This window comes from Furipterus horrens, unplaced genomic scaffold (assembly GCF_987537825.1).
Source record: "Furipterus horrens unplaced genomic scaffold, mFurHor1.1.pri manual_scaffold_3, whole genome shotgun sequence".
NCBI classification, from domain to species: domain Eukaryota; kingdom Metazoa; phylum Chordata; class Mammalia; order Chiroptera; family Furipteridae; genus Furipterus; species Furipterus horrens.
The window spans coordinates 38,383,101-38,398,282 of NW_028327173.1; the positions used below are offsets into that span (position 1 = coordinate 38,383,101).

The 15,182-nt window shown below is 35.6% G+C and overlaps 1 protein-coding gene across 1 annotated transcript in view; it reads right to left on the reverse strand.

The window, feature by feature from the left end:
• USP24 (ubiquitin specific peptidase 24) overlaps positions 1–15,182 on the reverse strand; it is a 128,041-nt gene that overhangs the window by 26,167 nt on the left and 86,692 nt on the right. Inside the window, exons 39-51 of the mRNA XM_090269535.1 lie at positions 13,607–13,668; positions 12,336–12,527; positions 11,252–11,369; positions 8,828–8,972; positions 6,651–6,770; positions 5,886–6,011; positions 4,775–4,873; positions 3,783–3,865; positions 3,282–3,423; positions 2,926–3,045; positions 2,268–2,488; positions 1,841–1,965; positions 392–533 (exon numbers count right to left, since the gene is read on the reverse strand). Of these exons, the coding sequence (XP_090125661.1) occupies positions 392–533; positions 1,841–1,965; positions 2,268–2,488; positions 2,926–3,045; positions 3,282–3,423; positions 3,783–3,865; positions 4,775–4,873; positions 5,886–6,011; positions 6,651–6,770; positions 8,828–8,972; positions 11,252–11,369; positions 12,336–12,527; positions 13,607–13,668 (1,695 nt within the window). The remainder of the gene's footprint in view (positions 1–391; positions 534–1,840; positions 1,966–2,267; positions 2,489–2,925; positions 3,046–3,281; positions 3,424–3,782; positions 3,866–4,774; positions 4,874–5,885; positions 6,012–6,650; positions 6,771–8,827; positions 8,973–11,251; positions 11,370–12,335; positions 12,528–13,606; positions 13,669–15,182) is intronic.

Consider the following 15,182-nt stretch of genomic DNA (forward strand, 5'->3'; position numbering starts at 1 on the left):
GGTACTAGACTTAAAAAGTAAATTGTATACTTTCCTAATTCAATAATTTAAATTAAAGATCACAGAGAACAGGGTAAAAAACAAACAAACCTTTCAGACAGTGCTGAAATAGTGATTACTATGCATTGAACATAAATGCTGAGATGAAAAAAATTTCACTTCTAGAATAAAATAGTTCATACACGTTTTTCTAAATATAAAATAACTTCTTGCCAAGGAAATAATGACCAAGTAGCAATAAGAAAGAAACGGGTAGAGCAATTTACTTATTTTCTTTTTAGAATTTCTCTCTAGCTTGGCCAGTAACATTTAAAAACCAAACAGTACACTCTAAAGATCACAGTATCACCTACTGAAATGACATAGCAAATTACAAGGAAAAGAAACTCACAGAGAGAGATCTTCAGCTTCCTGACGTACAACACTGACTCGACTTTTCTTTGGCAACACAGGGGAGTTCTGATCAGATACCCTTTGGTAGAAGAGCATATAGGCATTCCAGTATCTTCGGCGAACGTCAGTATATGGGTTTGCTTTATAACAAGACATTAAGAAATAAGTCTTTGTAAATAAAGTTTTCTTTTCTTGATCGTCTAAAACAAGGAACCCATATACCCAGCAAATAACTACTTACTAGTAGTTAGATGCGAAGTGTAAGTAAAATGTGTGTCTCTTTCAGAGCACTGCTTCGAATTATTCAGAAGGTGATACAGAAGGACAGGGAGTACGGGGCAGGGTTGTGTGGTAACAGAACAGGGGAAAGAGGGTAAATATTCCTAGGCAAGTCTAAGTTTAATCAAAAAGCAAGTAACATTTAAAAATCAATTCTGTGGCCCAGGATGGGATTATAATTGGCCTCACTTAGTCACTACCGTGCAGAACAGCCTAATCTGGGTAAATTCTGGCAACGATACTATATTCAACCATTGGGGTTTACTGACATTAGATGCATGACTACTATGGTATGATAGCAAATCTAATAAAGTGAAGCTAATACAGGTAGAAATTTTAAAATGAACCCAGAATATTTGAGAATCATGTTTCAGAAATGCTAAGGTCTCTGCAAAATGTTTTTTCTTTAAATAGCAAATTCTGACTAGATTCCGTGCTGTATTTTTTTCTTACATTTTTTCTCCTGGGGGTAGGGGCTGTGGAAAGATTCCTTTGCCATAGCATAGTAAGTATGGTTTTAAAAGCACAGATGCTAGAAATGTCGTCTCTAATTAATCATACCTCTATATAAGTAAAAAGAAAACTACTTTAAATCCTCACCCAAGGGATATGTTTTTATTGATTTTAAAGAGAGAGGAAAGGGGGAATGGTGGAAGTGGGGGAGACATCAAGGTGAGAGAGAAATGTCGATCAGTTGTCTCCTATACATGCTCTGACTGGGGATCAAACCTGCAATTTAGGTAGGTGCCCTGACTGGGAATTGAATGCAAGACCTTTCGGTGCACAGCACAATGCTCCAACCAACTGAACCACCTGGCCAGGGCTTCTGAAACTACTTTTAAGGTTGAAATTCTGCTTTCATTAGTTTCTCGCTGATATTCATCTTTCATTTAACTTATATTTCCCCCACATCCCTTGAACACTGTTTTAAGATAGTATTTAAAAAATTTTTTGTAAGCAGCTTAAACATTTTCACTCTGGCTAGAGTTCATGGGTCTATATAGTTAGAGCAGCAGTACATTAAAAAAAAAAACAAAAACAGCATCTATTCTATTTTTATGCAAAAACAGAACAAAACAATAAAAACCCCTGCTTCTAATTTGATAGAAAACTCTAACTATAAACAAAAAATGAAGCTCATGGAAAATATCCATTTGTAAATACTTACTCTGATCATAAACCTTTGGTCTATATTCTCCTCCAAAGCATTCATATTCCAGAGTCTCATCATTTAGGTCAAATTCTTCTATGACTGTGTCATTAAATTTATACCACTTTCCTTTTCCACATCCCCTAGAGCCCGGAGATAAAATAGACACTATAATAAAACACAAACATCCCATAGCCAGTATTCATCTCTTTGTACTGTCTACAAATACAGCAGGTGATTACCATTTGAAAATACCTAAGAAAAATATAGCAACAGTTATTCTAATTTCTAAAACAACTTTCCAAATTGAAGGGGTAAAAACAGTTACAATAAGTTTAAAAGTTCAATGTGAAATAACACTAAAGAACAATGCAAAAGCTTGGGCAGGGAATGCAGAGGAGAGACACTGGAAGGGCAGAGAGGGATCGCTGGGCGGGCCTCTTACCGCCTATCCTTAATGAAGGAATAGTAGTGGCCCGCATGTGCCTGCCCACTGTGTACAATGACACCGACAAGTTCATAGTTTTCTGTGAGGGCAACTTTCTTTCGTGGGGACCCTCCACCTCCCTGATCCATACTTCGTCCATTTTCACCAACTTCAGAAGATGAATCTTGGCGAGCCATTCCTGAAACTGTGTAAGGCTCCATGTTTAACATCCAGGGAAACTAGTTAAAAGCAAAAAGAGCACATTAATATTGATCAATAACATACACTACCATACCCAATTAAGTCAGACACAAAGAAGAGAGACATGTATTTTCCTAGGTTAAGCTAGGACTACCTCTCCAATTCAAGTACAAAATCTCAGAATGGCTCACAAGTCTGGGATAGTACAAGTTATCTCTTGTTTGAGCCTTAAGGAAAGCATTTTACTTCACAGCTGACACTAGGATGCCTCCTAGAAATAAAGGCAATTGTTTACAGGTAATACTATATAGTTCCACTAGCAGCAGCGGCTAAGACAAAGGGCTGTATACTTTTGAGAATGCTGAGACCATAGCCTTTCACATTTTAAATGAAATTTGAAAGTACTAAAAGAAAATGATAAAAAGCGAGTGATGTAGAAATGGTTATAAGAACTTTCAGGAAAAAAATAAGTTACCCTTATCTGTTCATCATATTTAATGGAGCGTCCACTCTCCCAGTCAAATCCAAATCTCATTAGGTGGATGACCAAGACATTAGGTAAAGCCTTAATACAGGTCCTTTTGACTGTTATTCTCTGAAGAAAAGCAAAACCCAATTATTGCCTTGGAGAAAATAAAACAGCCACATAATTAATACAAAGGTCATAATTTCTATAGGGCTTTTCCACACATGTGAACGGAAGTGATAATACAATCTAATCAAAGTAACAACAGGAGCTTAAAACTGATCTTGCATAAAAACACAAAGATAAATGAATAACACATGAATAACAAATGAATCTTGTTTTACAAAAATGGACAAACGAAATACCTTTTCTTTACACTTTTCACAGTAATATGCATTACTTCCCTCTAGAACTTCTCCCCTAACAAACTGGTCCAAAGAAATTTCCAGACTCTGACAAGAAGTAACTCCTAGATTGAGAGCCATGAAAGCTTCCTCTCGTTCATATCTGATTAAGGAATAACAGGAAAACCATGATCAGCAACAAAATTTAAATATTTTGAAATTATCACGATACCTGAGATTAAACACAGAACTATGTTCATAATCAGGGAAATTAACAATTTCCCTCATCCTTTAAAAAGTACACTACCAAATAAAAACACTAATTTTTGACAATTCAGAATTACTTAAAATTATGAATTTCAACAAAGAAATTTTAGAAATTGAAAGCAAAGAAAGTTAATTCAATAAACACTCATAATCCATTGAGAGACATATCTGCAAGTCTCTCAACAAATGCAAAATTCATAACCTACTAGAAGAATCACTTGAAAAAACAATTTTTAATATTATATCTTCACTAACCTGTGAGGACAGTCTTTACAGATCTTCTGATCAGAATAGATGCCCTGAAAAGTATTCTTAAAAATTTGGTCTCTCCCCATTTTCTGGTGGAATAAAAAGTTAAAATTTTAGTTGATACACTTATAATTTATTGGTTGTTTATATAGAATTTTATTTAGACCTAACTAAGCTAAACACAAATGTTAACTTAACCATCAAAATTAAATAAGTCATCTTGATAGTTTCATGTTAGAACTGATGACGGAGTGTAACCCAGCAGACCCACTGTCAGCGTTACACAGATTATCAGAAGAGGAGGAGGGGGGTCAGTGGGAGCTGCGGACAAGGACAGCATTCCCCATGATGATTCTGTCTGTCTCTCCCTGCCACAACTACCAAGTTGGGAGCAACTCTCCACGGTCTTTTCTTTTTTCTTGCAGATGGAATGCTACAGATTTATAAGTTATTTTTTTAAAAAAGAAGTAGGTAAATTGTGCCTACTGATGAGAAGAGAGGCCCATGTTGGCAGCGCTGGGAGGCTGTCAGTAACTTAAAAGGCGGTAGTACCATTTAGGAAGTTTGTCACGTGTTTCACTGGGTAGAGGTAAAACATCTGGGTTTAAACATCACCACACACAACTTCTAAGGTAGTCCTTTTGTTCTCTTTGCCAAAGTGAGATGGTTCTGTGTGGGGCCATCGGCTCACCAGTGCTTATAGCACTTCTCCGAGCCAGGTTACTTTAATGCACACAAGGAAGAGTATGCAGATACAAATGGCTATTATGGAGTATAAACCAAGAATTACATATTTTATCAAGTGCTAGATGAATTAAAAAGAAATCTGTAACTTCCATGATTTGTGTATATTTGGATGTTCAAACCAAGAAGACACATAGTAGTGATATTCAAGATGATCAATTTGTGATGTCAGTTTCACAGCAGTCCCAAATCCTAAACCACTATTCTTATACTAGAATTTGAGGGGGTTAGAGGGAAAATAAAACTTTTTCTACCTTAAGATATTCATCCATCTGATCAATGAGGCTAGTGAAGAACTCATATGCATCCTGTTGTTCTCTCACATAAAGTTCTTTGTTCCACATCTTGAAAATCTACATAACAAGAATTAAATATATCATTAAAGGGAAAGTTGCAATTTCTGAATATGGTAGAAGGAGAATGTAAAAAAGCACTAAATGCTTCTAAAAATTTAAGTTCACTATTAAAACACAGAAGTTTTTAATGCAGTGAGCTGAGTCTGTGTTCAGCCACTTATGCTTATCTCTGGCCCCCGTAACCTCCCAAGTTCATGAAACCACACAGGGTGAGAGCAAAGGCCGAGCATGGAACAGAGTTCCTCTCTTAGAAACTAACTAACCTGTGGGAGAAAATACACGTTACTCATCCTGTGAAACACAGTAAAGCAATGTTAAAAAAGAACATTCTTTATATACAGGCATTTGTGGAACTGGCATATGTTCTGAGGAATGATTTGAGCAAATATTTCAAACAGCTAAAGTAAGAATCATGAGAAATATATGAAATAATTAAATTAGCAAATCCCCAGAAATTACAAACAACTAAGAAACGGTATATACAGTCAGTCCCTTTATAGGTTCTTGCAATGCGACTAGTCCAGTTAATAAAGATCAGAGACAATTATCATTAGAGAAAGAATGTAGCCAAACTCCAAATATCTAACATCTTTGAATCTAATGTTACTGGTGAGTTTGTTTTTTGAGGACCCTCCACACTGTTTTCAACAGTGGCTGCACCAGTCTGCATTCCCACCAACACTGCACAAGGGTTCCCTTTTCTCCACATCCTCGCCAGCACTTGTTTGTTGATTTATTGGTGATAACCTTCTGAAAGGTATGAGGTGACCAGATGGAAAGGGGGGTTGGGGAGAGATATTAAGAGCGTACAGGGGGAATAAATGGTGATGGAAGGAGACTTGACTTGGGGTGGTGAACACAATATATAATATAAAGATGATGTATTATGGAATTGTACACCTGAAACCTATATCATTTTATTAACCAATGTCACCCCAATAAATTCAACAAAAAAGTAAAAACAAAAACACAAACAAACCAACGAAAACAAGAGTTACTGGTGAAATACCTTCCAAAAGTTCTCAGGTACATAATACTGCAGCTTGCTTTCCATCAAATGCCCAAAGAGAGACTGCACTTGGTAGAACACACTATCATCTGGATTGTCTGTGTCGTCATCCACTGAAAGCAATGCCTGAAAAGAAACAAAAATTATTACGTTAGAAATATTCAACTGCTGTAGAGAAAACCTTGAGTTATACACTGCGAGTACGCACATTGTTCTTTCAGAATGCTATGTATGGTTGAATGTAGCTATAACTCGGCATTGGTTAGCTTCAACACTTTCTAGCTTATCTGATCATTAACAAGTATCTCTGAGCCTCTGCTGAATTATGAAAAACTGGAACTAGTAAATACTAGAATCTCTTACAAGAGACGAGTGTGACACAATAACATAAAATACTCTCAGATTATTTACTGCTGTATCACAAGATACTAGTAAACTATTATAAAGTGCTGATGATAGATAGACCCTAAATATTTCTAAAATCTAAAAAATGATAGTAATTTTATGGACCAGAATTTAAGATTAACTTAGGAGTTCAAAAATCACATTATGTCAAATTCATCTGTCAAACAGGCAACATATTACCTCAGCAGATGTATAAAAATGTATGACTATAAGCAATAAGGTGTCTGGACATATTTCAGAAGCTACTAAAGAAACTCTATGTCTAATTTTAGTAGCCCAAAATGCCCCATATGAATGTGGGGCAATTTCCAGGCAATGTACACATTCTTGATCACACCAAGTGGGAAGGAGGAAGAGCACCTCGGGGAGACCAGGCTGCATGTAGAGCTGCTGGAAGACTGCGTTCATGTAACACGTGGCACCACCATTCCGCAGTCCCACAAACCCCGCACTGGACCTGCTGTCAACAGGGGGCAGGTACTAGGAAAGAGGAGAAATAGGAGAGAGAGAATTAGCGTCTCTGCCACCAGCACACTTCTTCATAGCTATATAAGATGTATAAGGGGGAAGAGAGATAAACTAGATTCATCCATCCAGCGTATTGTGAGTCGTGCTTGCAAAATCTACGTTCGTGAAATACCTCTGCAGATGCTAACACAATTATAAAATACTACTCTCTCAATGTTTTTTCTTAGTTCATGAAGTACACAGCATGTAAGTGTGCATTTTTATCCATTATGTAGTCATGCATTCAGTCACTTGATTATCATTCAACAAATATTTATTAAGAGTCTACTATGTGCCAGGAACTGTGCCAGGACACAAGAGAAAGGACAAATGTACTTGGTTCTGATCTCAAAGAAGCTCATAATCTAGTAGGGTAGACAGGCATTAATCAAGTAAATACACTAGTATATATCTACCAATCGAGGCAGTACTCCGAGGGAAAAAAAAAAAAGAGAAAAGAATAGTGTTTTATGAAATGTTTACTATGAAGAATCCTGACCAGTCTAAAATGGTCAAGGGAGGTACATACACTTTTTCTTCTTTTTTGAGAAGGTACCATTCTTCTATTGAAATTCCTCTAATAAGCATACTAATTAAATAAATAGGTAAATGCCTTAGTATTTCACTTAAAAGTTGTTTTAAAATAATGCAGATTCCAGCACAGTGCTTTTCTACAAGGAAAGACATCTTGGATAAGGTTCAATATGGCACTTCTCCAAGTGGAAAAGGATCTTGTAATGACACTCTAAAATGCTATTACAGTAGAATCTTGATTCTAATGCCATGACCAGAATCACATTATCTGCATATATCAAGTATCTGTATGTACGTAATAACTAACCAACTAACAAGATCCTGTTGCTCTTTTGGACCAAAAGTAATGTATTACATATGTTTAACATTCAACATATACTTAGAGCAGGGTGATTTCTAAGATCTAATTACCACTGTAATTTCTTTGTAGTCAAAAGCATGGGTTAAAAAAAAGTTACAAAATAAGGAAAACTGGTTTCTAACGGTGCTAAAAATATAAGTATTTATATATGATATCTTCTTCATTATGCTGATATAATCCTTGACTTATAAAAAAATAAATTTTTCATTTTGATTTGATGCATGTAAAATGAAAGTATTATAAACTAAACATTATGATACTGGAACAGTTCCCAATTTATGCACTTACATTTTACTTTGCAAGTGCTATTTTCTCTATTTGGAACACCTATTCCCACTTCCATTCCCACCCAACCTGTATGTTTCGTAATACTCAGCTCAAATGACTGTCAGTGGAGAACGTAAAGGCAGCTTTAAAGGTGTCCTCCCACCCTGGTCTGGTATTCTAGTGCACCTGCAACTTGCTTTCCTCTTCAAGATTCCAACATATACTAGGCTGCTTCATGGCTCCACAGCTTTGCCCACATTGCTGGTATGACCCTGCCACCTTGCTTCACACAATAGGCTCACCAATCTTTCATGCCCAATTTAAACTCCATTTTTCCTGAGAAGCCTTCTAAGACACCACTATCTGGTCTCTTAGTAGAGCATTTTGGACATACCTCTATCTTAAACTCTGTCACATTACACTGAAATTATCTGCTTATGGGTCTGTCTCTTCCATTATACCCTGACCTTGAGGCTGGGATCAATCTGTATTTTTGAGTTCCAAAAGCCCAACACACCTCTAAGGGCATAGTGAACTCAATAAATCTTAGTTAAATTTAACTGAATATAGACGTAGTATGATAGCCATTGTTTAAGTTTTTATCTCTAGTGCCTGGCCAAGCAAAAACTTACTCAAAAAACAGGTTGAAATGCTACTTTTTACGGAGTAATTATCAACCAACTTGAAAATGTATCCCCTTTAATTAATTAAAAGGGTATTTAGTAATATACTGTAGGTTATAGTTGAGAGTATGTCAACACGATAAGCAAAAGAATAATACTTTGTGATTAGAAAAATGAAGTTTTAAAAATTCTATGTTTAAGAGGCCACTCTAAAAATTAAGTGCATCAAGGTCTAGAAAACATACATCAAATTCCTTTGTAAGAGCAGGGTCAGGTTGATGATGCATAGAAAGTAGCTCTTTAGCAATAATTTGAAGATTTGAAAGTGAGCTGTCAGCCAGCATTACAAGGACTTCATAGGCTGCCAATCGGCTATTTGTTGTACTGCACCTAAAAATAAAAGACACAAGTCAATTCAACAATAAATTATCTACTTAAATTGCTCATTAATTTAAACCAAATTTCTTTTGCCTTTTTAAAAAATTGTTGTTCTTTTACAGTTGTCCCAATTTTCCCTGTTGCTCTCCCCTGCCCTGCTCACCCCCATCGCCTCAACCCACTGCTCCCATAGTCAATCCCCACCCTGTTGTCCATGTTCATGGATCATTTATACATACTCCTTTAAATCAACGTTTGAAATTAAAGAATCAGAGCTGAACTTCCCCAGTTAGGTTAAGTAAGGTCTGCTGGTAGAACTCTAGCAAATCTAGTGGGCAGTGCTGACTTAACAAAGGAGGCCATCAATGATGGAGGGATGAATATGGTTTAGAGTTTAAATATCTTCTTGGCCGGATGATAAAGTAGCAAAATCTTTCACTTATGATTCCAGAGTATTTTTATCTATGGAATAGATCAGCAAGAATGGAGGATAAAGAGTCTGAAAATTTTACCAAAACCACACATGAGAATAACTTTCTTTCAATTAAAGTAGATAGCAAGAAAGGTTTTTGTAGATATCCTAAAATTCAAAGACCTAAATGGCAGAAAAACAAAGCTATACAGATCAGAATAGATGCCCATAAACATTTTATATGTGCTTCCAGATAAAAAATTCTTCAAGGAAACTAATCAACTTTCCATTTTGCTGGAAAAATGGAGACAAAAATACACAATTTGCTCAAACTGTTTAAACTGCCCACTTTTAATGGAAATCATTTTTGGGGATAAATAGCAATTTCTCACTGTCACCTGTGCCAACCTTGCAATCCTGAGATCACAGGTTAGGAAGGATACACAGAAAAGAGGACGCCCAACCTCTGAAAGAAACACTTACGAAGTGAAGTGCGGAAAATGTGTTCACGATGTGGGTGTGAGGCTTTGAGATTAGCACTGTGCCACGCACTGAGGACAATGGCCATGACTTTTGGGTTGCAAAAGACAGGTAAAGAATGAATAGGAGGTGTCACATACACAGGCTAAACATTAAGAAGTTCTTTTGTTGGTAGTGTGATATAAGAATAGTATTACTTGTGAAAAGTTTCTGTGTATTTTAAATCTCTTCCTGGCTTTAGGATTTAGGTGGGAAATGGCTGAGAGGTGGTTTGACAAATGGACACCATTCAGTGCACTGGGGAGAGAGAAAATAAGATGTTTCCTTTTCTATTCAAGGCATTGTATATGATTAAAATAAAATTCCTTTTGGATGGAGGTGTTACTTTTAATAAATATAAAAGGAAGGATTCATGAATAAAAATTTCAGTAAAACTGAAGATTTATTTTCTCTGTGCACTAAAAATTGATATACTCATGTATTTCTACTGCTTTAATAAGACTCCTGTGGAGCTCACACCAAATCTTCCAGAACAAGATAGGGGCAAGGGTAAGGACTGAAGTCACAGCTTGAGGGACACCCCAAGAGTTCTAATGAAGGTTTATTACCTAAAACAGATTTTTGCTAATAAGGGAACTCTAAATAGAGAAATATTCATACATAAGATTCCTCGCAAGATTGCATTAAATATTGCCTATTATGCCTTGCCCATTTCATTAACCACTGAATTATGTGGGAATTTTTTTCACTGGTTAAATACCAAATTCTCAGTTTCTTCAGGATTACTCAATTAACTGGTTTTCATGAGAAAAGAACAAATTAAATTAGATTCAGAGCAAATAATCTCCTTCAATCTCCAAGAACCTAAACATCACCCAAATAGGGTTAGCATTACAAAAGAATCTTCCAAATATCTACCCATAGAAACTAACACAAAATTTGATTCTAAAATTATCACTGTAATCAACCACTAACATTTTTAATTATCAGGACAAGGTTAATACTCAGCAAATCACAAGGTTCATGCACTAAAGCACCTACACATTTCTTCTAGAAGAAACCCTCAAGACTCAGAGCCTACTGACTTTTACTTTGGACTATATCTTATAACCTTAGTTTCTCTTAGTTTGCTACTGACCAAGTTAACCACATTATTACTTATTCTTCCATTTCGATGATGATAATGGTACCCGCATACTTGCTCAGCACTTACTATGTGCCAGGCAGGCTCTTTATCCTAAGCCTCTTTACATGCACTTTAAAATATAATGGATAATATCTTATAAGCTATGCACACTCACAAGACAGAAAATAAACTCCAAGTTAAGAAAATCTTTTTGGACTAATGTTTCAAATTAGAATTTTTACCCAAACTGAACACAACGTGCATTTTCCATACTTTGGATGAAAGTCCTGTTGACTGATGGCGGCACTGCCAGCTGGAGAATGACTATTTAAAATAATTCTAGAAGCTCGGAAAAGGAAGTCATCTAACAATGGTTTAATGAGTGATGAACCTGGAACAGAGCATAATATTCATGTTGAGGATGAACACAGTTTAATTAAAAGATCCTGTCTTGCACTTTCCTATCAGAGCAGCAGAGGCAAAGGCACCCAAAGGCCCCCAACAGCAGGGCATTCAATTTCATTTAAGGCTTAATTTTTGGCAAAGCTCTTGGGGCAGAGAGGTAGGGATGGCTGGTAGGGTCAGGGGACAGGATACAAAGAAAGACAAATGAGGGTACCTTCCTTTATGAGTTTACAACAGAGTGAAAGGAGTCAAAATTTCACTTTGGAAAATCAAATGCCAAAAACACCACAAGGTAGATGGGTTTGAGTGAATAATTCATACTTTGGGCATAGAGGAATCCACATAAAGGGTTCTGAAACTTTTAATATCTTGCCTTCTATTAGGTAAAAATGATTTGCCCATCTTACCCTGGTTTAGAATCACTCTTTTCTATGTATCCCCAGTAGCGAAGAAGATTTTTATAGTTTTAGTTTGTGTGAGAAAAGTGATAATTAATGTTTTCAGAATATAATTATAATACTAAGTGTGCTTTTACAAATTAAATGTGTACCCCAGGAAGACTCATCCATCCTCCAGGGGTTGTGAATAGAGGCTGCCTCCCTGGATGAAAATGACCCTTAAAAGAAGTAAGATATATAACAGATTGTATTTTATAAAGTACATAAGAGCAAAAAGAGAAAAACCTATTTTGAATTATAATTTTTACTTGGTATTAAGAAGTTATGTGATCCAACGCTTTTAAACTCTGTGAAATTCTCTATACAGTTTAGTGACACAGGTAAAATACAGTTTACATTTGTTAAGCACTAATCCAGACAACCTCCTGTTGCCCGAAGAGTCAATTTTCTATGGAACACTTGGCACCTATCTTATTTTCCCAATTACACACAATACTATGGCAGTAAGTGAAAATGAGCTATTCTGTCCCATGACAAGATGAAGCAGTAATTACCCAGCATTTCTTTTTCTGCCCCACAGAGCGAAAGAAGGGTCTTAATGAGTCTTAAGTGTCCTGCCAATAAGATGTTGTCTGCTTCACTGGTCTCACATTCAGCTGTGCGATTAGGTTCAAAGTTATCCAGCCAAGTAATCTCATCTTCGAGCATGGTAGCTGGGCTGATTCTTAACTGCTCCATTTCTGAAGCTTAGGGAAAAAAATCCATTTATAAGAAAGAAGGATTTCCTTTCATGAAGTCAAAATCCTGAATTAAAGTAAGCAAAGTCAAGCCCCAATCTTTCACTTCACTGATCTCAAAAAACACCCCTAAAACCCTGTCTTTAATAACTAGCAGGCTGCCCACAGGAACTATGAAGGCTCATGCACATTTATTCCCTCCCTCACTCACTCTCGCAGTCATAAACCAAACAAATGTTGAGTGCTTCCTCTGTGCAGGTCACTGTGCTAAATGGTGGGGATTTAATATGAAGGAGACAATACTTGTTCCAAAGAGGCTCCTGGCTTGGTGGGAATGAAGGGATGAAAGGGTATGAGGAGAGCCATGCTCTGGCAATGTCACCTAAGCCAAGAGAAGGCAGAGCTCTGCAAAGGATAGAGGTCAGCAGCATAACAGCAGAGTCCAGGTTTCCAAACAGTATGTCAAAGTCCAGAGAACTACTCTGGTCTTTTGTATTAAGTATCTCACTTCCCCTCCAAATAAGGATTTAAAACAAGATTCCATATTGGATGTTGGGATTGGGGTGGAGAGGAAGAGTGATCATGCTCTACTTCCACTGCACCATAAGCCACAAGCTACCAGGGTCCTGGATGCGGAAGTAAAAAGGGATATTTCAGGCTCAGCCAGAGCTAGCACTGGATATGAAATGAATCCTGTTTCTACTTTTGTCTCTCACTTCTATTACTATCAACATATTACTATCAACAATAGATAGTCCCTCTTTCTTTCAACAATCAACCTTTAAAAAATTGTCAGCGTTGACTACACTGGAGAAAACTATTCCTAGCAGTTCTGAATCAGTATAATTAAAGTATGAGCCTTTGACAATCTTTAAAATCAACAAATCTTCTCAACACAATAATAGTTGGATATATAACAGAAAACTAGCACATGGGTTTACATGCTATTTTCAGGAAAATAAAATTCAACTCCAAATAATGATTATAATCTCATTTATATCTGAGATACATTAAGTCAGAATTAGAAATGTCCATTTGGTTTTCTTTTCTATTCCCTCCCCACACATCAAAGTTAGACGTTTACTTACTTGTCAGATCATCTAATAATTGGCACCTCAGATCAAAATACTCCATACACTGAGATAATAGTCTAAAAAATAAATACATTTTAATTATTAAAAAGAGGCTGATTTAAAAATAAAAAGCATTTTTCCTGGTTATAAGTTCATAGAACAATTGAATAAGAGACTTATCCTAAGGATAAAATAACTACTGTTATATTAATTCAACTTCAATATTTTAGCAAGAGGTATACTAATGATTTTCCTAATACAGGTACGCTATAGGAATAGTAGTGTAAAGAGAGGAAATATTAAATCTATCATATTTCATGTTGATGTACACACTGACTGAATATATAATGAGCTGATTACATTCATTTATTCATTCAAAAATCAACCAATACTCATTGAGCACTATGCTTGGAACTGTTTCAGGGGAACTATACCAAAAAAAGATAGACAATAAATAAAAAATACCTACATATGTCACCTGGTGATATGTGCTAAGAAGAAAAACAAAGCAGAGTAAGAGAAAAAAGAGAAAAGTAAACCCTTTTATCTAGGATGATCAGTGAAGAACACAGGTTTTAAAGTCAGGGGAACCTTGGTTTCAATCCTGGCTCCACTACTTACAGCTAGGTGTCTAGGGACAATTTATTTCAGCTCCCTCAGTTTTCTAATTTCTAAAATGCTTATGACAGTGTTAGAAATAACCATGCACACAAACACATACATAAAAGGCTCAAAAATTCACCAATAATGAGAATAGATACTGAACCAAGATTTATCATTATTAAAAAAGTGGGGATAAAAAAACTGCCACGCTCCTTTGGCTATTGTGAGGATTAAATGCAAATATATGCAAATAGTTTAGCATGCTCTATGGCATACAGTCAGCCCATGGTAACCGCTACTATCATCATTACTATTATTATTAGGGAAAACATGTTCCAAACTTGGGCATTAAAAAAAGTTGTAACACACCATTTTCAAAATTGTAAAACACATAATTAAAGTTTTAATTTTATATGAAATTAAGTGTTCTACATTCAAGAGATTCTTTGAAAGTGTATGTTAAAAATTCATCTAATGTTTTCTGTTTCTTTACCAAGTTTACAGAAATTTAATATCAAATCAGACTCTTAATATTTAGTTATATTAAATAATCTCACTCTTAAACTAAATTTAAGCACAACAAATTCCAACTAGAGAATCATTTATCTTACATGACCATAGAAGGGTCATCTGATTTTAGAAAAATTTCAACTAGGAAAAGTTTAAATTCTAAAGTAAAAATTATACAAGTGCCAAAAAAGTTTCTATAGCTTTTAATCCAGATTTCTTTATTAGGAAAAAAATCATTTTCTGAAATTTGGTTTTACACCATTAAAAAATTACTTTGCATTACCAGAAATACACAGTTAACATCTTATTCATGTTATGTCTTGATGGTCAACTGTAACATAAATGTAAGTTTTCACTAAATTTTTAACTTGGTGATCTTATTTCAGAAACCGAAATCTTGACTTCTTCCTTATTCATAAATTTACAATGTTAAAATAGAAGGTTAAATGTTTCAAAATAATATTCAATTGTGATTTAG